A 25,143-nucleotide genomic window follows, 5' to 3' on the forward strand; every position below is an offset into this window, starting at 1 on the left:
GCAAACCATCCGCTGAATACGTTTAACATTCCTGATTTAGTTATTTGTTTTCTTTATTTTAATCTCATCCCGGAACCGACTGATCACAGTTTTCCGGCTGTCTTTTTATTAACCCTCTTGTTTATTGGTTTACTAGTTAAATTTATTGAGAATAGCTGTCTTCTTTTTTCCACGCAACAAATCGTTTACTACACGGAATGAAAGCTTACAAACGGGGGTGGATGTATTGTCGAGTATATATTGGGAGCAAGAGTTGGGCGGGGAGCAGCATCTACTGGAACGCTAGTCATTCGCTAGTGTTGTTCTATTATTGTTTACTGTTGCAATAATGCTACATTTAATTCCTCATATCTACAAACTCGCTTGGGCCGTCCGCGAACAGAAAAGGAAAAGACATAAGTGGCGACAGAGTGAAATCGGTAGAGAAAGAGAAATAGAACGGTGTCAAGAGGGTTTTGCTACGCTAGCTACGCATCATCCGGATGATCGCTAAAATCATTCGTACGCGTACGATCACTAGTAGATTCGATGCTTGACATGTGTGTGAGGAGAGAAAATACGAGCTTACACAGAAACCAAATTCATACTTAATAATATCGTAAAGAAACGACTCTACTATAGAATGTGGGTTACGAACGAGTATGAAAAGTTTTGCTAAACTATTATTGTACTTATTGGAGTAACATACAGCAAAAGTGAGTTGACATGCTTGCACAATCTGATTCGACCCGGTCTCGGTCTCTCACACGCAACCGCACTAATCCGTGCTTAAGTTAAGTGATTCGAGTTTTCTAATTTAATAGTTTTTATTTTTAAATATAATCTACTACTCTACCGGAACGGAAAGTAAACAGTTTACTGCAAAATAAAAAAAAACACTTTGGAAAAGATGGCGAATTTACAAACTTATATCTCTAAGCTTCCATTTGGAAAACGGATCGTACCCGGAACGTAACGACGTGTGGATATACGATAAATCGAGCACAACGCAGGAAAAAAATTGAGAAGAAAGACAAAGTTTAAATTCTTTGCAAACGAGATGAATTCGAAACAAGCGTAAATTCGCTAACGAATGGTATTGATGCTGAAGGGGAACCAAAACGAAAATTGCGTTCCTTTTTTTCCCCCAAAAGACAGAAGGCTTCCCAAACGGTACCGGTACATGCCAAGCGCATATCATTAACGTCTCCTAAGTTCTTGGCGCAAAGGAACAGTCTAATTTTTTATTTATTTTTTTCAAGTCAAAACAGGTATTTCATTTGATTGATCGATACTTTTTCTGTGTGTCGCTTAGGGTTTTTGTGGTGCTCAAGAACGGTTTGATAATCATCAATCGTAGCGTTAGCCAGTTGTAGAACCTCTGCGTTGGTTTTCTTTATGAGCTGCGAAGGAATACACCCATCGACCACGAATTCAGAAGGGGTCGCTAAAAGAAATCACACGTGACTGACACATTTTCCGGCCTCTGTGTGTAATTATAGTGCAACGTTCGCAGGCAGGCAGTACGAGTGGAAAGGAAAATACAAAACGCACCGAACACGCTCGCGAACGATCGGCTTGATTGATGGATCGCCGGTTTTCCTCCACCCACGTACAATGTGAAGGAGGAAGGAGGTTGTAATATTTGGCGCAACATCGGATTTAGAGGCCAAAACAAACAACAGAAAAAATGTTGGGAAAAAGTCCCCCCGGCGTAACACAAGCCAAATGGACCTGGGAAAAGGTTTGGTTTTCTTTTCGACAAACAAATTGACAGTCGATCGAACGATGGGACGGACGGGCTTACAATGTGAGCAAGCGTGCAACTCAAGTGACTCAAAGACTTTGTAGTGTCTCTGCTTCGGGAGGGGAAGGAATTAATGACGAAACTAAGTAAAACTAAGAGTTTTTTAAAATACTGAGCATTGGTTGTCGAACCGATACGTTGTGTACGAGCATGATTAAACTGTAGTGTTATGTCTTAAAAACTAAAGCGAAATTAAAAACTTATCAAACGAATACTTAACTTATGTAAAATGAAAAAAATATATATATAACCCTAACTAAAACAGTCTTATTCCAGTGATGAGTGATAGTTTCGCTTATCGCTATTATCTCGCAACCGTCCAAGCTTTGCCGAGTCTTGACGGGTCGTGTGAAGCATCGATACAGTTTATCACAAAAATTCACTGTGTTTTAAATGTTTTGCGGGAGGCGACTTCCATGCGATAGGTCCCCCGGCGCAATACTTCTCGGGTGGGCGGGCGCTATCCTTCTAATGGCAAAATGTGGATAGGAACTCGCGTCAAACCGTATACCGTTCGCAATCGGGTGCACACGATGAGCTGACGGGGCGGGAAGAAGGCAATGGGTCGCTTTCTAATGGGGGAAGGGTTCAGGGGGAGGCGCAGGTCGGTCTCAACAGTGACTCTCGGGATACAATCTAAAAAAACGACACGATAGAACAGAGAAGAGAGAATGGAATGTAAAAAATAAAACGAAACGCAATCGAAATAAAAGCATAAAGTTGTGTGACAACTATAAACGGTATGTACATTAGTCAATAGCGCGAAAAGGAAGCCTTACACAGGGTAACAAGTAAAGAAAAGGTAAAACACGACCCATTTCCTTCGAGTGCACATGCAATGACAACAAGTGGATACACGAACTCAGGCCAGTTCCATCCAGTTCCGTATCCAAGTACCGTTTCCGTTAGTAAAGTTGTGCACAAAGCGGTTCTAATAATGGTTAATCGATAAGCGAACGGTGCGCAATGGGGGCCCCGTGCCAGGGTTAATGGTTCCCACGAGGGCGTGGGCAGGAAACTAGGTCTTGAAAAGTGAAAAGGGTTATGGTTTCCCCCCTCCAAGGGGAAAACAATCAATACACAGTGAAAGTCGTTACCAGTTCCTGTGTGTTGTTTTTCAATCAATATAATCAATTTGTCTACGAAACAAACGGTGGCACATTACGGTGAGCTTAAAATAGATGGCACATTACTGAAATAGAACGGCCGTTTCCGTTTCAAATGTGGATGAAACAAAAAACAACAAGGTACGCATGTTACGCGGAAGTCTCTGGAAGGGAACAACGGATAGGGAAGGTGTTCCATGTTCGAACGAACGCCCCGGTGTCCACTTTCGGTCGGTGAGTCTAAATTATGCAAACTACAACCGATACCTCGTCGCCCCAGCTCGTGGGACCTGGCGGCGCGGACAAGGGCACGCAACGGTTGATGAGTACCTGCCTGCCTGCCTGCCAGTCATCGCCATGGGCCACATGGGAGCGAAACCGTCCACGGCCGCCCGGCGAAATCTCCCTTGCCATCTATAAATACAATAAATAGATGAATTATGAAGTCACCGAAGGCCCGGGCCGTGTCACCCGGGTTCAACGCCGAAACCCGATCGCGGTTTGCCGGTGCAACCTCCTGCAGGCCGGCTCTTCTCTGCAAAATTCGATGGGCGATGGGGATCGCACGCCGTGACGACGGATGCGTTTAAAAATAGGCACACCTTGACAGGCCGTGGCGTGGTCGCAATCACTTATGAATGGTTTAAATGTCAGTAATGAGTGTGGCCGGAGTTCGCCGGCTTCACGCACGCCTCCTCCACGCTCCACGGTGGGAGGTGGCGGAACGGGATTCGACATGCCCCCGCGATCCCGGGATCTTCCATTTCTTCCCGTGCTCGGTGCCGTTCGATTATGCAACCTCGAAGAATGACCCCGCCGTGCACTTAGAGATGTTTCCTCCAAGGCACACAAAAAGAGATCTAGAAAAGCATTTGACATGCCAACAAGCTGAAATAGGGTGTAAATTATGCTACAATGTATGTGGTATAAGTTTGTAACTATTTATGAAATGCAATTTAACCAATATGCAACCTGTACAAGCAAGAAAAGATGACAGAAATATTCCATCCTCACAACAATCACAGTGCTACAGATTCCATTCCCTCATTCGCTATTAAAAGAGAAGAAATATATTTAAAATAATATATATACATACAACCAGAATGTGTCGAAGCGGATGAAACACAAATGTAATTAATAGTAAATCGATACGAAACACAACACGTGGTGGTAACGAAACAATAAGTAAAACAAAAAAAAACAACAATACAGTAAAGCATCGGGGGTTAAGGAGTTTAAAAATAGTAATATTTATTAGTTGCCATTCGTGCTTACAACGAAAAACTAAAACTGTATATCAAGAGTCATAAGTACAAACGGCTATCGCGGTCGCCGGGCGGACGGACGGGTTGTGTTTCCCCGGGCGCCATTCCAGCGAAACATGCGCCACAGCGTAAACACAACCTGCGCCGCGGAGCGACCCATACTAAACACTAAAGCGCATTACTGTTATAAACCATTACTAATAAATAGAAGATGAATCGTAGGGAGGGGAAGAATGTGTAGTTAAGATAAAATGAACGTACACGAACTAAACCATATAATACTAACAAATGGAACTTGGAAAGTTCATTCACGATACACCTTAAAAGCTAAAAGTATACCGAATGCTGCCTAAGTGTTTGGATGATAAGGTACAAATAATTGTTCTTTTTTTGCAGAATGTTTGAAATAAAACACATAACCATAGTGGAGAATGTGCTCTGGGTTTGATGAAAGTCACACAACACGTGGATTAGATCATGAAACATTGGAAAACAAACATCTCTTCCTTTTTTGTTGTTGTTGCATACACGTACACATCAATCCATACACCTAAACTAGATGTGCCGGATAAAGTAAAGATAATTATAATTAAATTATGCGTAAGTTTATCGCCATTGCCTGCATGTCTTTTCTTGAACAATTTACTTTCATAATCCTCATTAAGTAGTCTTCTCTCTTGTTAAGCACTAAAGAGGATAAATCATTCTAGCGCTAAATCTGCATGTTTCAAGCTGCATTGTATATTCAGGTTCTCCTTTTTTGTGACCACATGCGAATTCTAAAAATTTACAACCAAATATCGGAACACGGATTAGTGCACGAAACATTGTTCAAGCATATCGTCCGATCATGTTTATAATTAAAATTGTAACGTATTTAAAGGAATGCGTTTGTGTTTTTAACTACCATGACAACAAGCAAGGATGTCATTATCTAATGTGTTTAATTCAGGTTTTAAGCATCTTATACTTTTCGTCTCAATAATCCAGATGATTACTTATTTGTATTCAACATGTTTTAATACAAACATGTTTCATCGATGTGTAATTGAAAAAGCGAAACATGTTCGCCTCGTGTTAACACTGTAAAACCAGTCTGTGGGGTGTATTTTGTATACAACTAATGATTAAACATTAAAAAAAAGAAGCACATCCTATGCAGCCTCAGCGCTATGCCGATGCCCTGCGTATCGGTGTTCGGTTCATAGCGACGGCCAAACGAGATCGATGCGTGCTTCTGTAAGCTCCCGTTCAAAATAGTATTTAAAAATGGAATCATAATACACAAATGCTTACTGCTATCTGCGGAACCGCTTTAGGAGTCAGCGTATCTTTCGTGCAAACACGAAAACACAAAAGGAATAAAGCAAAAGTTATATCTTAGTACTAAAAAAAAATAAAGACAACCAGTGGTACGTGAAGTATTACTGCGAACAAGATAATGAAGATTAGAAAACAAAATAGGAGAGATAGAAAGCAACAAACGTCTAACACAGTTCTGCACACACGGTGGCACGGTTTGATGGTTTAATGAAACATGTACAAACGTGGGATAAAGTTGAGTTGCAATTGTTGTTAGTTGGAAAGCTTTAAAACACGAGTTGCACAACTAAGGTACTCAGGGGTAGAATCAACATTTGTTGCAAAGATCGCTCGCAGGATCTGTCGTTTTCTATTGGGTGTTGTGTTGCGTGTGTGTGTGTGTTTTTGTTTTTGGTGTAGTGAGTCTGAGTTGCTTTATTTTATACATTCACATATACACTACTTGTTTGCTTGTTTAGTTCAATATAAGTATGTTGGTTTGAAGCTTGTCCCATTGCTCATTAAAATCTTCAGGTTATCTTCGTTTGTTTTCTTATCCACCTCTGGCACTTGACATGTCCTTCCCCCACCAGCCAGGGTTAGGACCTTACAACTTGACGCATTCGAATCTCTTGTGGTCGCGAATGGAAGATGTGTAGATCTATCGCTTTGATGATTGCTGCTCTCTAACTAACGCAAGGATCTGGAAGTTGATGATAATGACTTTAAGCCGAACGTTCGGCGAGAAAACACACACACACATGCTTTTGATGCCTTCCTCTATTGCTGGTAGCAGTGTGGAGCGGTAGCTAACTGGTAATTGGTAGTAATATTAATGTTTGTCTTGTAGTATATGCACTGCTTAGTTCATTCCTTTATTATCCTGTTCCTAATGCTGTGTTTCACCATGGGAGAAACACGACGATTGGCGGCTGACGAAATCGGTTCTATAATGTTTCATTTCATTATATTTCATACAATTTATTTTTATAAGTGTTTTAATACCATGATGATCATTCTCGTTCACTCGTCCTCCAGTGATATCAATTTTACACCAGTTTGGTTTAGGGGAAATCACTCTTCTAGCATTCCAACCTAGCGGGTTTTTCGCTTATGTTTTGCTTTTCGTTATGTTTGCTGATTATGTTTATCCGTATAGCGCGTTTTCTTCTACTACTTCTTCCTGCTGCCCCCTCTTTACACGCTACTCTTAGTGATAATGTTGTAGAGGGTACCAGTAATGTGGTGGGTAGGGTTTAATGGGTGATCGTTAGGGAGGCAGGTGAGTAGAGAGAAAGAGAGGGACAGAACGAGATAGAGAGTGAAAAGGAGACGAAATTTATACATACATTCCCATGCCGTACAGCGAGCCCCAGTCGACGCCCTGGAAGCTCGACATGTCGACATTGGCCAGGCTGTAGCCCTGGTAGGGATTGCCGAGCCCGGCGGCGGCCATCTGGGCGGCGGCATGCGCCTGCTGGCTCTGCTGGGGGGCGGCCTGCGTGCCGACGGTGGCACCGGCAACCGAGGTCGGGTGGGGCACCTGCTGCTGTTGCGCCTGGGCGGCCTGGTTGGCGGCGACGCCCGACATCGGGTTGACGGCAGCGTTCGCGGCGGCGGCGGCGGCCGATGGAATGGGATATGGCGAGTATCTGCGGGCGGGAAGTGAACCAAAAGGAAGAACCAAAAAGAAACACGTTAGTCCTCGAAACGGGGAGAACATTTGACATGGCACGCCATAGAAAGAGAGAGAGAGTCGTCAAACTTACCTAAAGCTATGCAGCGTTGGTGGATATGTAGTAAAGACTTTACCGAAACCATTTTGTACTTGCATCGCGGCGGCGGCGGCAGCAGCCTGGGCCGCTTGGGCCGCCTGAGCCTGTACCATCAGCGGGTTGGTGGCGGCCAGCGGATTCACCAGCCCCGGATTGCCGCCCTGCGCGGCCCCGACCAAGCGAGCGGCGGCGGCCGATGTGGGGGCGGCGGCCGTCATCGGCACCCCGAGATTGCCCAGTATGAGCCGCTTCTGCAGCAGCTGGGTAGCGGTCGGCGTGACCGCCTCCTTCGGCTGGGCCTTCTTGCACTCCACCTTCTTGTTCTTGATCGTGTGGAAGTGGATCTCGCACACCCGATCGACGACGTCCTCGTTCTCGAACGTGACGAAGCCGAAGCCGCGGTGGCGCTTCGTCTGCTGATCCATCAGCATCACCGTCTCCTCCACCTTCCCGAACTGGCTGAAGTACGCCTTCACCTCGTCGGCGGACGTGTCCTGGCTGACGCCGCCCACGAAGATCTTCTTCGTCTTGTTCGACTGCGTCTTCGGGCGGTTCTTGGGGGTGGCGTGCTTCGGATCGATCTTCTTACCGTCCAGCGTGTGGATCGGCACCTGCAGCACCTTGTCGACGCTGTTCGGCTCCTGGAATGTGATGAAACCAAAGCCTCTGCTTCGCTGTGGAATGGAATCAGGGACAAACGATTAGTACAACACACTCTCCTTGATGAACATTCCTTCAAGACCTACCTGTGTAACTGGATCCTTCATGATGAGCACGTCCGTAACGGTGCCAAACATGCCAAAGTACTCGCTCAGCTTCTCGGACGACGTCTGCCAGCTGAGACCGCCGACGAACAGCTTGCCCGGGGCCGGATCTGAACCGTTGTTCGGTGTCGAACGTCCCGAGGAGCTGCCATTGCTCGAGTTGCCTCCCTTAGGGCAGCCATTGCTAGCGACGCCGTTCAGCTGTTGTTGCTGCTGCTGTTGCTGTTGAACAACCACTTGCTGCTGCTGTTGCTGTTGCTGCTGCTGCTGTTGTACCACGACCTGCTGCTGTTGCTGTTGCTGCTGCTGGACCACAACCTGCTGCTGTTGCTGCTGCTGCTGCTGGACCACGACTTGCTGCTGTTGCTGCTGCTGGATCTGTTGCTGTTGGGCGCGGTTTGCCTGTGGCTGTTGCTGGGGCGAGAGCACTTGCTGCTGTGCTACTTGCGACTGTTCACTGTAGAAAGAACGGATAGGGGTCGAAGAACACACCATTCTATTAGCGACGTAACAGTAATACTCCGATTGCAGTGCGAGATCGGAAAAGTAGCACTTTTCCGGGAAGCAACCGAGAAAGTCTACAAAGTTTCGCGGCAACATCTTTCACACTGACGCAATTCGTTTCACCTTGGTTACTTAGATGATTACTTCGATTGATGAAAACCGAAAAGCATCAACGTTGCGGGCGAAAGGATAAAAATTGCATCCATCTCGTCTCGGGTAGGGTAATAAAAACGGACTCGACCTCCAACGTCGGGGGGGTTGCATCGTCGAGTTCGTCGTTGGAAACTGGGTTAAGTTCAACTAAAAATAGCGCCCCACCTCCCTCCGGCAACAGATGTACAACACGCCGAACACGCTCGCCCGGGCGGTCAATATGCAGAAACGGCAGACACTTACCTCTTAATCTGTTGCTGTTGGCTCGCTGCGACGGCGGCGGCCTGCGTCGCCAGTAGTGTGGGTTTGATTGGCACCAGGGCGGTGTGTAGCTCGTGGGTATCCAGCAGTCCGTTCGGGTCAAGTGTTCCGGCGCTGTGCGTAAACGAAAGCAAACAAAACAGAACGCAAAGTGCAACCATTAATGATCGTGTACATATTGAAAGCCACTGCACAACCGTAGCTTTGGGGGAAGGACACATTTATTCATGCAGTTTTTGTTTCTCTTCAACAGGTTCTACCCCTGGTCATCATCATGACGGTAGCGGTTGTGGGCTGCTCCAGTTTCATGATCTACTGCGGTCGTACCCGAACCGACGTGAGGTGAGGGAGTCTTTCGGTTTCCGATTGGATCTATTTTTATCCTTCTAAATAAAACATTTCTCTCCCCCCATCCCGTCGCAACAGCCTGAACAAAAAGGTCTTCGAGCATGACACGATGGACGTTATGAACCCGAAGCAGAGAAAGGTAGGTGGAAATTTACCCCACCGTTAATTGGTCAAATCATCTAAAGTATCTTTATTTTATCTCGCTACAAATCTTTATACCTATTTAAAGGGGGTCTTTGCTTGGAAAACATGAGTGACCCATCTCAATCGGGGGTTGTCTCAATCAGCAAAGAGGGTTAAAAATGATCCTTAATTATCGCCATCGGTCACCTGGTGTGGTGGGTTTCCGTTTCTACACCGACCAACACGTGTCGTTTTATGTTGACCACCGGCCAACGCAAGGGGTCATGGCGGTTTAATGAACCCCCTTTGCGTTCCGAGGAAAATCGCTACCGACAGGTGGAATAATGGGTTTCGTTCTAGAGGACGTCATTTGTTTGCTTCAAAAGTGAAAACATACCTCACACACTCCCACTCGTCCTTCCGGAAACCGGGAGTGTGTGTGTGTGTGTGTGTGTGTGTGTGTGTGTGTGCACCGGCCGGAAAAGGATTAATAGCTTGCGTGTCACGTAACTAGCTTGCTCAAATAACAGGTTTCCCCGACCGAACGCTCCTCGGTGGTTCTTCCGGTGGCAGAAGGCAGGGCGACTACCCTCCCTCCCTCCCGGACGAAGGATGAAAACGGGCAAAATTGAGGTCAAACGGGACGCCATTTGTCTCGACGTACGGGTGAGCTCGCCTGCCCGCGATGCTTGCGAGAAAAAGTCAAGTCCCGCTGGAAACGGTCACATGACGGGTGCGAACGAATTTCCACCCGAAACGAGCCTGAACCAAACCCATTTTCTCACCACCCTCGGCTCGGGTCGGGTGGTTCCCCGTGTTCGTCTTTCGTAGCCAGAAAGGTTACCTACACCATGACCGACGCGGGGCGGGCCAAGAAAACAACAGGTTACAGACACATTGTTAGTTCGCTCGAAGAAGGATAATCCATTTTTTCCGTCCGTGGTATGATTTTTCCTTGTTTTTTTTTTCTTCTTTTTGGTGAACATTACATTTCCAATCCATTGTGCTTCCGCCTGGGCTTCGGCTCCAACCGTCCCCCCCACAGTGCAACGCTTTCCAACGCAACAAAACTCGTGTTCACAAACCAACGTCCAAACTAGGGCATTGAACTCCCTGTGCGGGTTTTGTGTGCGTTTGCGTGTGTTGGTACACACCTTTGCTGCATGTATTCGTAAAAACCAAGCTCGGGTAGGCCTTTAAGGAAAAAAGGAAAACCCAAATACACACACCTACAGAGGCAGGAAGCAAGCCCGACCTAGAATCCGAGACTCACGCCTAAATCCACCTGACGTTGGAAAATCCCTTTAGTGGAGGGCACGGTGGGGAGGGGATCGGAGCCAAGATTAATGGGGAAATAAGAAGCTGCTTGACAAATTGAATAAGAATTGAAATTTGTTAAAATTTATTTCTTGCTGCTAAATACTCATTGAATCACTCATTGAAATAGAAGGGATCCCTAAATTTATATTGAATTTAATTCTTTTGATACCCGTAATTTTGGGACTATTCTGACGCTACAACTATCATCAGACCGGCAGCTTAATTCCACTATTCACCGGTTCATGTGAACAGTGTTCCAACTTCTCTCTCGCTTCCGAACTAAAAAAGGGATATTTTCATCCCCAACGAAATGGGTTTTCGAGGGATGTTTCTCCTATTTTTTGTTGGTGGTGGCTATACCCGCTTATCGCGTGCACGCATACAAACACACAGCGCAGGACACATTTGAGGGCTGGTTTGAAGAGAAAGGGTCGACCGTTCGGTTTGTTTCCGCCCTTAAGTCCTCAAGCCCGGCACGCGTGCCTACCATGAACTCCTATCATTCGGGAGATCCTGCGCGTGACAATGGACACACAGAACCGGCGGTTCGACACAATCCTTGCCTCGCTGGAACTCTGGCTCGATGATGGTGGTATTGATTTTCGTCCTTCCACCGTTCATTCCGGCGTGTGCGTGCTTATGGGACGCGCCCATGACGCATGTGTTGGTAGGGATTTGGGAAACTACGGTTCGGTTCGGTTACAGGGAGAGCACGAAAGGCACGGGACGGACCAAAAGTCTGCCAATTTGGGAGGACGAGCAGGCAACGCCGAATAAAATAGGGTGACCAACATCGTTGGCAAGGATTTGACGTCATCGACGGGCAGGAGGAGTACTCCGGAGCGAACACCAACACCACACGGGGGAAGTGTCTCCAGGATCGGTGATGAGAGTCCCAGCTATTGGGAGTTGCGTGGTTATGCGCATGTCCAGAGAAGTCGACCACCGTCGAGACACGGCAAATATCTTGATCCAACGCGTAACACTCCCTTTGGATTGAAACTTCTGCGATACATAGAACAAGAAGTGAAGGAAGTTCTCGTTGAGCTCTCTATTCAGTTTCTAAAAAGTAAAGTTTTTATCAAACTTACTACACGGTTTTCCCGGAGACTTTGCATACATTCTCCTCTAGAGCGGTTTCGACCTGAGGTGGTATTGGTGCCCCAAAGTATAACCTAAAAAGGGCAATAGGAAACAGTCAAGAGTATTCCTGGAGTAATACTTTTGGAAGAGCAGTAGTTGATATGTTGTTCTTTTTGTGCGAATTGATCCTGAAACGAAACCCGGCACAATCGACTCCAAATCGAGCATTCGCTTCCCGGGTGTTCGAAAAGGGTCGTTTTCTTCACCTACACAAACGCACCCCTCCTAGGGGCAGACAACAGCCACAAAGTCCTCCCGCAGGAGGAAAATTGTGCCTCGAGGGTGGAGGAAAAACTGGCCGAATATTCGTCGGGTTTCGCCATTTCCCGAGACCGCGCGCGTGCGTGCACCGCATAGCTGTATGGGTGTATGTCTGGGTGCGTGTGTCCTAGTGAGCCTATATGCTCTGCTCTGGGAGCCCGTGGCCGTGCCCGTGTGTCTGGTGTTGTCATGGCACCACCGAAGGAACCGGAGCCGGATAAAGGGACCCACCTTCCCTTTAGTCGTTAAGGTTAGCTCGAGCAGTGCATACGTGTGCGCGCGATATACTCGTCGAAGTGATTCGAAAAGGTCCCTCTTGTGGGCCTTTATTTTTCTAATTACTAGTTGGTACTTCAGGATCAATCAGAGGATAACAAAGGAATTAATAGCAATGACGACTTAATCGATCCATTGCTCGAAAGAATTGTGTTTAAATAATCGAAAACCATTGTGGTTCCTGAAGTCCTGGCTTAATGGCCAACGAAAGGAAGCTGCCGTTCGGAAGAGAGCAAGGAGAGCGGCGAGAGAAAACGGAAAGATTAGCTGGAAGATGATCCGGAGACTGGGGGCAGAGCGAGATAGTATGCCAATTTTCGCGACAAATTTTCCACTTCATCGGGACACCTTGCGATGATCCAGAATTCTTCCAAGTGTCCTCCTTCCTAGGGCGAGCCCTATCTTCTGTACCAAATCTCTCCCTCTCTCTCTCTCGCCCTCTTTCTCTCTCTCTCTCTTGTTTCCCACAATTTCCTCACTCTCGCTCTCTCTCTCTCCTATGCTCTCCCGTGGATGTTTTTCGTTTTCGATTCCGGTCGTCGCCGTGCCCTCCACAAGCCCAAGGTGGCGGGCAAGCGACGGCAAAAGCGGCTCGCACCAACACCAGAGCACCATGCTGGGATGGTGCGCGCGTTTCATCGTTTCACACCGTCGTCTCCCCGGAACGGCACAATAATGCAAGAGTCCTTTCGGGGCCGAGCAAAGCGCAGTTCTCCTCTCGCCAAAAGAGCCGCAGCCGAAAAAAGGATCAAGTGTGCCGGTGAAACGTTACCGAACCTTTCGGATGGTTTCCACTCGGAAAAACGGTTCGCTCGATCGGTTCGCTAAAGTGTGGAGTGCGAAAAAACCGCCAGCTAGCAAGTACTTTCCCTCACCCAAGGAAAAATCGCACAGCGCACAATGGCGTTCACGGTGGATTTATTAGTGCCGAGCAAAAAGGAACCAATGTGAAGGTGGTTCCTCAGCCACGAGTGTCCTTACGGCGACCGAAAAGGGGGTCACCATTAAAAAGCCTGTGTTCTACACCTACAACCTCTGCGGGAAAATGCGAGCACATAAAAGCGGATATTAGCCACCAAAGTTGCGCACCTAGCTGTCGATGATATTGTCCTGTCACAGCAGTACTATTTGCCTAGTTTACTGTTGTTTCGGGACATTTCCACCGACGCTAGGGTTTTCATCTCATGTCCATACGGCGGGCTGGCGTTAGTGGTTTTTTTACATACAATTTCGGAGGACTTAGTGCTCGTCCTAACCTGGGACTTAAAGAATTAGTTCACGTTAGAACCGACCCTCCCATCTCCCAGTGAAGGATGGCAGAGAACTAGGGAGGGGTGTGTTCTGGTAACATTGTGGGCTCGCATAGCTGTGGATTTGCATGATTGGCGTCAGACACTCGAGCTACAATGTAACCGACCGATGGAAGGACTAATCCCAAACGAACCTTGTAGTGTACGAACGTCTAACTAATTGGATCGACGAACAAGCCCCGTTGGATATGTTAAAGAGCTGGGAAGAGATTATAGGTCGTCCCTTAGAAAGCGCCACCGGGACACTTTCAGTATTCGGGATCGAATGCCGACAGAAAAATGGAGCCTTACGCCTTCAGACCAACCCCATTATGATTCAAGATGGCGGCACATGAAGCTTGTCATACATTGGCGCCGCGAGAAGATTGGTTTTCAGCGTTCGCCTCCAATGTCCTCTCAGCGTTCGGTGGCAAAATCCCTACCCTTCGATAGACGCATCGATTCTAGAAGGAGCAAGGAAAGAAGGCCGCACCAAAAAAAAAAAAAAGCGAGCAACACGCCTGGCCACCGACACAATGGCTTGGTTTCTGGGCGGGCAGAGCGCGACACAGTGCGACGACTCTCGACGAATGGAGCCGCCAACCCTATAGAGTATCGATTTTTTTCTGCGGCCCGGATCCGGAACGCCATCAGCCACGCGCTGGTGGGTCCGTTTCCGCAAATTCTGATGTGAAACCTTGGATGCTACACCTCTGTTGGCAAACGGTGGCGGAGTTCTCCGTGTGGATATGGGGTGTTCTGATGCTCTGTGGCATTGGAATGACATTCTAATGAGACTAACATTGCGTCGACGTACACTCAAAAGGACGAAGAAACAGATCCTCGTACATTGATTCTCGGAAGGGACATTACGATTCTTTTTGGTTGAATTTTATTTGCGAACAGACTTCAGTGGAAATTCTTATAGCACTATTCTCACAAAGAGCGTGCGTAAAACGAGCAGCAGCAGCAGCAGAGAGAGAGAACGATAAAGTGGAAGAGAAAAGGTACAGCCGACTGAATGGGAGGACATTATCGATTTCCACGAGTCACGCGGTGCCGCGTTGGTCCCTGTTTTCCGATTTTCCCGGCCAGCAGAGAACGTTACCCTGGCCAAGCCACCGGCCCGACGAAGGCACGTTGTTACAACCCCCGGAGCACTCGGGTGAAACTTAATTTAAATACGCTCGCGGCGCGTGCAGAAAAAAAAACGGAAAATCCCACGGGGCGTACAAGGCGAGTTTCTTCAATTAGAACCGAACCCCGCGTTTGCATCACGTGATGTTGAAAAGTATACATCCTTTCTTGTTTAAGGATCATTACAAGGGGGTACATTGATCGCAGCTAGCAAGTGTTTTACTACTCTTTATTGTTCTTTTGTATTTGTTACCATTTCTCTTCCCCTTCATTTTTGTTCGCTCATAATCACGTTGTGCTTAACAGAGGAAAACGCTATGAGCTACAACGGGGCAGGGACAATGGCAGGGATGCTGAAGAAACAACAAGCTTCCCTATTCCCAGGAATTTGATCAACCCACCCTCGGCCAAACCCATCGCGCTAACCAATACATGCAGTGCAAGACCGACGTCCGGCTGTGGACAAACAAAAAACCACCTTCAATCAGACCAACCCCTGCGCGTGGCCCTTTAATTGAATATTAAAGATACAATACACGCACATGCACACATACACGAATCTCGTGCATGACACCGTACAAACACCATGACTCGACGGACGACGGATACATCAAAGGACCTTCCAATGCGCACACAAACAAAATTACGTGAACAGGCGCGCACATCGACTCCCTTCTTCTTTTGCAAAAAGGATAATAAACTTTCACCTCATCCTCAGAATCGCGACTCTTCCTCTCTCTCTCTCCCTTTCTGAGGGATTGGTTACGCACGCGATGCTCTTGTTTCAGCAAGCCCAATGAAAAGGGAAAGCAAGCCTATCGTCGATCTGGGCACATAACGAGGGTAACCTTTTCCTTTTCCCCCGGCTCCGACGTCATCATTCATCACCGCGAATGCATTGCGGATACTCGAATTAAAATGATGCCGGAAATCGGTGGATCGTGCGTCGGGAAAATGTGGTGACATCGGTTTGACTTTAACCTACAACCATTTCCTAATCGACCGTTGACATGACTCCCGTCTTCCATTCCGTTTTAAGACTGGGAAAACGAAGAAGAAAGACTGACGTACGACAAACTGGGGAAGAGGACACTTTGTTTTATAGGGCAAATATAAATAAGAGGTAAAAATAACACCCACTCAGGAAAAACTTTCCAACCGAAAGCTTTGCCATGTTGGAGGAATGAGAGAAGAAGGACGACCATGCGCAACATATCCTTGTGTCTGCTTCACGGACCAAAAGGGAAATGGAAAGCGTCATCGATCCCTATAAAATAAGTTTTCCTTGAGTACACTGGTTTGTGTCCAGAATAAGGATATTCTGGACCACGAGATATCCTTGAGCTTGCTTTTAGTACCTTCGATCTCCGCTAGGTGGAGAAGCTTCATGCTGCTTTGTGAGCTTTCACCAACCATCGCATGAGGGCGCTGTTCGAAATATCCTTTCGAAAACACTTGCGCTTCGCCAGGACATTTTCCGGTGCGCTTTTGCCATCCTCGCTCTCTCGCTCTCATGCACTCACAGCCCGACCCTAGAGAGTCCCTCCGGGGGTTCGGGAAATCGGAATCTATCGCACGGTGTAGCCGCCAGCGAAAATCTTTGCGCCTCGCTGGGCAGGTCGACCCTCTTGCGTAACAGCGCAACATAAAAAACCCCGGCCCGGCGAAGAACGCATGCAAGGGCGAGCGCGCAAATTGAATATCAAGAACGACGACAGCAGAATGCCACCGTTTGTCAAACACCGAGCTGATACCACACCGCACAACGCGACGTCGAAGGATACAAAGTTTATGGATACTATCATTTCCTCCACCAAACAAACAAACGAATAAATCAAACTATTCGGAAACGTAACACATTCTGTTTGATCAATACAAGATTCGGCAATAAAGCGATGGGGAAAGAGAGGGGAAAAAAGCAGTTGATGGTTGATGATATATGGGATGTGGAAAGTTCCGGCAGGAAGAGAAAAATTACGTAGAGCATGCGAGAAAACTCGTATCGTTTCTGTTTAGGTTAATTGTTCGAAGGTTTCAATTGTTTCACATTGACATGAGATCGTTTTTTCCTTGGTTTCTCTTTTTACCCAACTTTTTTCTTCAAGCAATCATGTTACCCTTGTCCGAAATGTTGATGGGACGGGGCACTCTTCAGTCAGTTCCGTTGGGAAAACTTTGTGTCCATCCCGAAAAACCCAATGACACAAATAATCCATTCGATTCTTCACCACCTTCTTCATCGCGTCCTCCCCACTTTTTGCTTGTTCAACGAGAGTTTGTGTGATCCACTTTTCCGCTTTTCCGTTTGCCGGAGGCGGCAAACACAAAAAACAAAAGTCGACCCCACGACCCGTGTACTAGTCAGCGGCGGCAGGCGGTGAACTTTGATGAAAATTTATTGTCACTCTCCCACCCGGCTTTCGCACCACTTTTCACCAAACCGGGCTTTGCCCGTTTTCCAAAGTGATGCAGAAAAAAGAGGGTGTTAAGCAAAACATAATTTTTCCACCCAGTAGCCCCCTCCCCCTCCTCCATATTGGCATGGCTTCCGGTTTGACCGTAATTTTCACGTGAATATTCTAAACATGTGTCCGAAAGGAAAATTGTTTGGCCAACCTCAAACCTCCTCGCCGACGTCAACATTATTATTATTACCCATCGGTACTAAAACATTGTCTGCTGGAGCGCGGGAACGTGCTCACAATCTGGCCCCAAATGGCTCCCCTCTACGTGCCCTCTCCCTCCTTTCCCCACCTGGCGTCAATTGAAGCACGGAAAAGGTAGCTCGTTCCGTGTCCATCGCCGAAAAATCGGAAAGCTCGCTGTGTCTATCCTTTGAAACGGATACATTTCTCGGTGGTTATTTCGGAACGTTTCGCTTGGTGCTATATCATTTCATTGCACCCACACTCAACCCCCACCCGCTCCCTCCCTCTGCATGTCCTTTTCGCTATCGATCACACGATGGTGTGATGGTACCGGGCCCCATCAACGGGCAAGCATGCCAAGGATGGCGGCCAAAGAAAGATATTTTCCATACAATATTCTCGCCCCTCTGCCCCTTCGTACTTTTCCCCCGTCGGTGTGATTGTGAAAGAAAAAATTAATGGCCATACCGGGCAGGATGGCAGGAGTTCGAAAGTTTTGCGGGCAAAAAATAACCTGGAAATGGGGGGGGGGGGGGTTTCTTTCGCTGAAGCAGAATAGATAAGACTGCCATATCCTGTTTCCGTTCCCGGCCCCGAACCGAAACCGAAGCGCTCATAGAGGCGAAGAAAGCGGGTGAAGGAGTGAAGCGCAAAAAATAAACCACCGGCGATAGAGAAAATGAAGGAATGTTTTCTTTTCCACGCAGCCCACAGGTTTTCCAACCGCCGTCCCTCATCCTGAGACACTCGCCACTTACACAATATACTCTTTGGCGTGTGTGTTGGTGTGCCTTCAAATCTTCAATCCTCCCCCGGCCAAAGCCCAACAACCGGCGCCCGAGCATAAAAGAAGCTTCGTTTCTGCGTTTTTGCTTGGCCGCGCGCGCCTGGTGCTCCATAATCTTTTCGCTCGGCAAGCGGGCCCGAAACCCGCGCCCCTCCTCGTCCTTGTCATCTTCGGCATCATCATCATCATCATCTCTTGAACAACATCAACATCGGGACAGGATATCTCATGGGGAGGATTAGCCAAACGATAACGGCCCGGGAACGGTGGAACTCATGAAGGAGCACAACAAACAAGGCACCATCGACCGCACGGGCGAAAGATAATGGCCCCGGAGTGAGGTGAGGACGAGCTCAACGACAGGGTGGGAGTGATTTCTGTTAAGATTTCCCACCGCACCACGAACACGGGGCGGCCCTCATCATCTCATCCCAGGCTCCGCGTCCGGTTGGCCGGTGGATGATGAACGGCCTCTAATTCGTCAACATCTCTCTGCGGTGAGCTTGGGCCGGACGAAGAAGGATGATGGACAAGATTTGCATTATTTTGTGAAGATAAGAAAAATCGCAACGAGCGCGCCCGATCGCGATCACCTTTGGCAACGTCCCGCTACATTCTCCCCATCTCGGCATGGAGGGGGGAAGCGACATTTACGAACCTGTCAACTTAATTGTGTCCTGTCGAAAAGTTGTCCCTAAAGTCCCACGGTCACGGCCATCGGTTTGAGCGATTTATGGTGAGATTTTCATTTTTTGTTGCTCTTGTTTCGTTCTCCAATTTCCCCATCGAACGGTAATCCCGGAGCTTATTCATCGCTTGATCAATAAACTGGATTATGCAATTGTATTTTACGAGACGCGACGAGGGCGGGATAGAAAAAGGGGACCACAAGGATAAACCTTTCCACATTTTCAATCGAACATTTCTCTACGGTTTGCTCCTTGTAGTAAATTAATCTTCATTGAACAAATGTCATTTTTTTTTTTGACGATGTTGCTCATAAACTCAACGTTATAGAATCGCTCAACATTGAAATAAAAGGTGGAATCGCATACGGATTTGTTTATTTAACCATGGTTTAATCTGCCGTCTAGCGTTCATTTTGGATGAACCGCGTTCATTTGTCATTCATTTGTGTCAAATTAAACCATGGTTTAAAACTAAACAAACGATTGTCACGCTCCCTAGGATTCTGCGGGTAAAAGTTTCGAGCAGTATAATAAACCATGGTTTCTGGCATCGCATACGCTCTGACTTCAGCGTTGACGATGGTTTATTATATGATGTGCCTGGAGTAGTTGTTTAATAAACAAATCTTCCACGCAAGATATTTTATTGTAAAATATCAGTAGGGAAGTCGATATTTTTGTGGAACTAGGCACAACAATATACATTTTTAACATTGGAATGGATGAAAAAGGTTTAATAAAAAAATAAAAACACAAATAAATACCGGTTATGTCGCCGATGGGCAAACGAGTGTTTAAAGAACATTCGGCAATTTAACACCTAAGTTACTATGGATAGGACTGCATCTTCAACGTGCATCTTTTTCATATTTATTAGCTAATCGAAAGCACGTGAGTTTTTTTTTAAACAGAGTTGGTTGGATTATGGGGCTAAACCAAATAGGGTATTCCCAGTCTTCAGCGAACCGAACCATATCCGGTTGTATGAACGAAGGCAAAAAATGACGTATTCCATCTAATTTTTCTAAAAAAAAGAGGAAACGGAAAATTGAGAGATAAGTACGTTATATATTTTAGCATTTTTTAATAATTTGAATGCCGTTTCCAGTTGAGCCAAATGCCTTGCTTCGATACGAATCAGTCGATATAATTTTCTACGATATGGAAATCCACTAGAATATTTTCTGTGGCATGAATTAGTGGCAAAAGATTTATTTTGCATTAATTCCCGTTGTAAATTTACCCACCACTTGTACACAAACCGAAGCAAATGGCAGAATGGCCAATGTTTATTCGAATTACACAAGGTAAAAGATTTCACAGGTTTGTGTTTTCCATATCGCGTTGTTATTTTTTCATTTGCAGTTAATGAAAATGTACCAATGCCAAGAAAACAACTAGTGAAAATTTTAAACAATAAAGAAAAACGAAGAAGTTGTTTTTTTTATTAAAAATTGGTTTGAAAACGTTTAGAATAACATTTTAAAATTGTTTATAATCAAAGCGCATAGTAGGCTTTGTATCAAAATTGCATCCAATGGTTTAACATTTAACCATGGTCAATTGAAACTGTACGCGATACCAAATTCGAGCGGCTAAAATAGACCATCGCTTAATTTAAGCCATGGTTAAAAATTAAACAAATTCGTATGCGATTCCACCTAAAGCTTTGGATGATCGGTTTTTAATTAACTGGCTGTCTTGTAATCGTTTATGATAACGCACCGTTGTTAATTTGACAAGGGTTGATGTCTTGTCGTTCGTCGGAAGACATCGACACAAGCGTCACCTATTTCCCGCATAGCACAAATGCCTTTTAAAATGTGTTCTAACAATGTACGCATTTTTTTTTAATTTAATTTAATTTTCTTCTTCACCTCAACTCAACTCTAGCATTGCGTTTTTTTTTGTTTTACAAGCGTCTTGAAAAAAAAATACCTTACAGATCGGAAGTCCTTCTAGCATTCAGACATGTTTAATTACTTTCTTGGAATTTAGAGTAATTTGGTTTAATGTTGCACATAAAAAACATGTAATTGGTGCTGAACACTTTTGATACGTGCTACAGGAATTCGGTGTGTTCGTAAAAAGAAACCAACCAAGTAGGTAGGATTAAAGAGCTTCTTTATAAACAACAAACTTCACTTGAAGCCTTATCTTTAAGACAAGATTATGTTACATTGCATTCAAGGGCCTATTTCTGGAAGCGGCGCAGCAACGGCTTCCCTAGTATAACGAAATCATTACCCTTCAACCATTAACGATTTCGTGCCCGAGACGATTATCTTTTGTGTACGCAAAACCCCCGGAACGCGAGCGGGAGAAAACTTGGCGCTCATGCGGAACAATATTTCCCGAAAAAGGAAGCCCCCAGCTGCACACTTTAACCTTAACCCTCTTCCTGCCGGCGACCGGGAAACGGTACACGGTGCCAACGAACGGTGCAGCACGTTTTTCCGGCCCCGTCGCAAACAACGGGATAAACAAAGCCGTAAACCTGCCATGCGGCCGCCAGCCAGGGTTGCTGAAGGATGTGCGCATTATTGGACATTACGAGCGCGAACAACATAAGCTTGTGTTTATGATCGTTCTATTCTTGGAGTCGGGGGGCGAACGGATTGCGCCAGGATGTCGGAATCGGGTCAAGACAAGCGAAATCTTATGCTGAAAAGTACGCATGCAATGGAGCCGGAGGGTGGAAGATGCGAATGAAGGAATGGGGTCAACTGTAAGATTGTTGCAAAGGACATATTCTCGGAACAGTTCATTTGATTTACGATATTAAAAATTCCTCTCATAGTCAACATTAATCGGGATGCAATCTAAAGTCCTTTCAAAATGTGTGATCATGGTGCGGGTGAACGAATTAAAAACAAAAAGATTCCAGTTATTTCTACTCCTGCAGTTCATAAGAAGCACAGAAATCATTTCGTTCAAGAATAGAATCTATTTGGAATCATAAAATAAATCAATAAGCATGGTTTATGAAAAATCATAAATTCCATCACTGTGGTAAATTGGATCAATCGATTACTTGCCGGAGGAAATTCTACATCCCCCCCCCCCCCCCCCCCACGGTAGCCACTTCTTTTTCCACGACAGTGACTAATGATGCCACTTTTCCATTTGAAAACCGGTTACAAAAGAGTTGTCAATTCGTCAAACGGGACGTTCGGTTTGATCGCAATCGAACGACGACGACGATGATGATGATGGTGACGATGCTGATGATGGGAAAAGGGTACTCGAACCAGCAGCAAAGAGTCAAAGTTGAGTGCACCATCGAAAGGGATTTGTTCGGAGGCAGGAAGATTTCCACACGATGTTGCGATGTTTTGTCGTTTCGGCGAAAAGCCGATTTTCCTTTTCGACCAAATCCCCGCCCGACTCCGCGCGCGGCGTCCCCCCGGTGGCTGCCGGGCATGAAATGACACTTCGACTTGCAGTTCCCTCACCCCCTCACCGTCCTTCCAGATTCACCGAATCCCCTGCCTTATCACAAAGTCAACGAAAGTAATCCCTTCCGTTCGGTTCACCTTTTCCCCTCTGGGGGGTTTTTCCACCCGGGTTCGACACGGACGGCCAGTTTTGCGTAAGTGAACTTTCATTCGGTTCGAAACGCTAGTTACGTAAGCACAATGGTAGTTTGCGATGCTGATGCGATGATAAAGGACGAACCAGATGCTGCCGGTGGCTGATTCGTTTCGGCTCGAAAAGAAGGAAAAGCCTCACCTACTTGCTGCGTGTGTGTGTGTTGCTTACAACTCGCAGAAGAGCGTTTCCTCTCGTTGTAGAAAGCTTTCAAAGTAACCACCCCGATGGAGCGCACAGTAGGCGCCTGCTTTTTCACTCGCTGACAGCCGCTATTTCCCGCCTGCTACGTTCCATCCCGAAGAAGATCGCCTGACCATCTTACCGTCCTTCGGCTCGAGAGCATTTGAAGGAAGGGAATTTTATTGTCATTTTTTCCCCATCCCATTCGAAACGGACTTGCGGAACTTTCGGGAACATGGACAAATTTTTCACTTGTCTGCAAACGAACAGCACAAAATATCCTTGAGGGAGGAAAGTTTTCACTTCTTGCTCGTCGTTTTTTCCTCCAAGGCAAGTGTGGCACGGGATCAGGAGAGGCGGTTTCGGGTGAAAACGGCAACAGCTTTCCACCACACGCTGCTGCTGTGTGTGGCTCAGCTGGACTTTTTGATAGACTTTCGTAAAGTTGTCCCGTGGGAAGCGCGAGGACGACACGCCCATGGTTTATGGCATATTTTTACATAATTTAATTCGCACGCCCGTCGGGAACTTATCAGGCGGGACTTCGGAATCGCGCTAATGGATTGACTTGCCTATTAACTTTTCTACAATGAAAGCGGCCTACCACAAATGCAGTCTCGTTAATTATCGGTAAGTTGTTTGATTTTAGATAGAACGATCCTTATCTTGCAATAAGTAGATTTTGTGGGTTTTACACAATCGTTTGCCAAACCAAAAACTCAATTCGCTTTGTTCGCTTTTTATTGTCACTTAGTTGATGGCGATTGCGTGCGTACACGATTGAGGGAAACCGTGAAGGATGGACCTAAACACATCCTTTTTCCCTCGCGGGAAGCGGATTTGTTTCGCTCGCGCGTTGTTGCGTCACGATTTAATACGAGCGGAGCGTATGATAAGACAATGAAACGAAACAACTCAACTTGTGCTCGTTAAAGTTAATTTCCCGCCGGGGACGGTAAATAAGCGACACGAACATGAAACCAAAACACGCACCACCACCTCAAACGCGGTCGGTCAGAGTTTAATTCCATCTGATTTATGCTGTGAAGGTTTTTTTTTTTGAGTTTTAGATCAATTTATTTAAAACACCCATACAGAGCACTGCAAAAATATGATTGATTATAATTTCACACCTTAGGCATCTGCTTCCCCGCGTTTGGTGCTCTCCGAAGCATAATGGGAGGATTTAAATTCAATTTTTCCCTCGTGGCGGCTTCATTAGGAGAGAAAAAAAGGGGGCGTTCAGGAATTACCTTCCTCACCACTTGGGACAACGTCTTAACGAAACACGGTTCAATGACTTGTACGACAAGGATCAGCTGGGTAAACAGTGCGGTCATAAGCATGCTCCGGGCGCGTTCACTGACCAAAACACGCATTCCCTCCCTCAGTCGTCCTGTTACGATTTTCACACGCCACGCATAAGACGCGATTCTTCGGTAGTTGCTTCCATTACCACCGAAAACCGGCCGGAGAAATGGCCCGAAGTCCCGGTCCACGGGCCAAGAGAAATGGAACCATAAACATAAACAAATTGATCCTGAATTGAGACTACGTGCCCCGCGGGAAACGCCGGGAAAACGGCCAAAGAAACACTGGCTTTCGTGTTGTGTTTGTGTTTTGTGTGTTGCCGGCGGGGAAAACCGAGAGCCTTTGCATGCGAATACATTAGTACGGCCAAACGAAGCTTGTCACGGACCACCTCCCACCATCTTCTTTCCTCCGTTCACCCCTCCGCATTTGTTGTGGTTTAGTAACGTCCTTCCCATCATCATTATGGCCGTCTCGTCTCGTCGCTTGGACGAACGGTAGCCACCAGCAGCAGCGGCAGAAGGAAGGAAGGAACTTCAGGGGAGATTAGCTTTTCGTGACCACAGTTCGGTGGTTTTCCTTCCATGGGAATCCAAGTGGCACGAATGTTTAAAAGAGTAGAAACGAATGCGGCCGACCACGCAACGATGGATGGGCGGACGCAACCGCTGGAAAATCACTTGAGTGTGTGGGCACATACACACACACACACGCACACATACCGCGAGGGTGAAAAGAAAACGAAAAACTCTAATGAAACGATTTGCAAGAGGAGCTGGGAAAAGCCCAAGACCGCACGCTTCGTTTTTTTCTTTTCCCAAGGGATGATGATGATGTTGAGCAATACTTCAACTTCCCAACGGTAATATGTCCTGTGGGGGGATGGTGGCGGTTTTCCTTCGTGATTTCCACGGGAAGTAATGCGTGCCAGACGGTCGAAATGTAAGTGAAAGTGTGGCGTGATTTGGTTTCATTGATTCGCGGAAGGAAAAATATCCTGGGCTTGGGAAGATTGATTTCCATTTGGCCATTTTGATTAAAATACGTTCGTAATATTGATGGTACTAGCCAGATGAATATGTCTTGATCATGCTCGTTCATTTATTGTTTTTCCTGTTTAC

The 25,143-nt window shown here is 46.4% G+C and overlaps 2 protein-coding genes across 8 annotated transcripts in view; one reads left to right on the forward strand and one right to left on the reverse strand.

The window, feature by feature from the left end:
• Positions 1–25,143, forward strand: part of LOC131259160 (uncharacterized) — a 54,216-nt gene that overhangs the window by 10,600 nt on the left and 18,473 nt on the right. Inside the window, exons 4-5 of the mRNA XM_058260593.1 lie at positions 9,170–9,258; positions 9,343–9,403. Of these exons, the coding sequence (XP_058116576.1) occupies positions 9,170–9,258; positions 9,343–9,403 (150 nt within the window). The remainder of the gene's footprint in view (positions 1–9,169; positions 9,259–9,342; positions 9,404–25,143) is intronic.
• LOC131259157 (RNA-binding protein Musashi homolog 1) overlaps positions 2,308–25,143 on the reverse strand; it is an 82,763-nt gene continuing 59,927 nt past the window's right edge. For all 7 annotated transcript variants that reach the window (XM_058260590.1, XM_058260589.1, XM_058260587.1 and 4 more), the window contains 5 exons: positions 8,899–9,030; positions 7,981–8,455; positions 7,229–7,908; positions 6,809–7,111; positions 2,308–2,422 (listed from right to left, as the gene is read on the reverse strand). In XM_058260590.1, coding sequence (XP_058116573.1) covers positions 2,398–2,422; positions 6,809–7,111; positions 7,229–7,908; positions 7,981–8,455; positions 8,899–9,030 — 1,615 coding nt within the window. In that variant the 3' untranslated portion in view covers positions 2,308–2,397. The remainder of the gene's footprint in view (positions 2,423–6,808; positions 7,112–7,228; positions 7,909–7,980; positions 8,456–8,898; positions 9,031–25,143) is intronic.

The sequence above is a fragment of the Anopheles coustani genome, chromosome 3, assembly GCF_943734705.1.
Source record: "Anopheles coustani chromosome 3, idAnoCousDA_361_x.2, whole genome shotgun sequence".
Lineage (NCBI taxonomy): Eukaryota > Metazoa > Arthropoda > Insecta > Diptera > Culicidae > Anopheles > Anopheles coustani.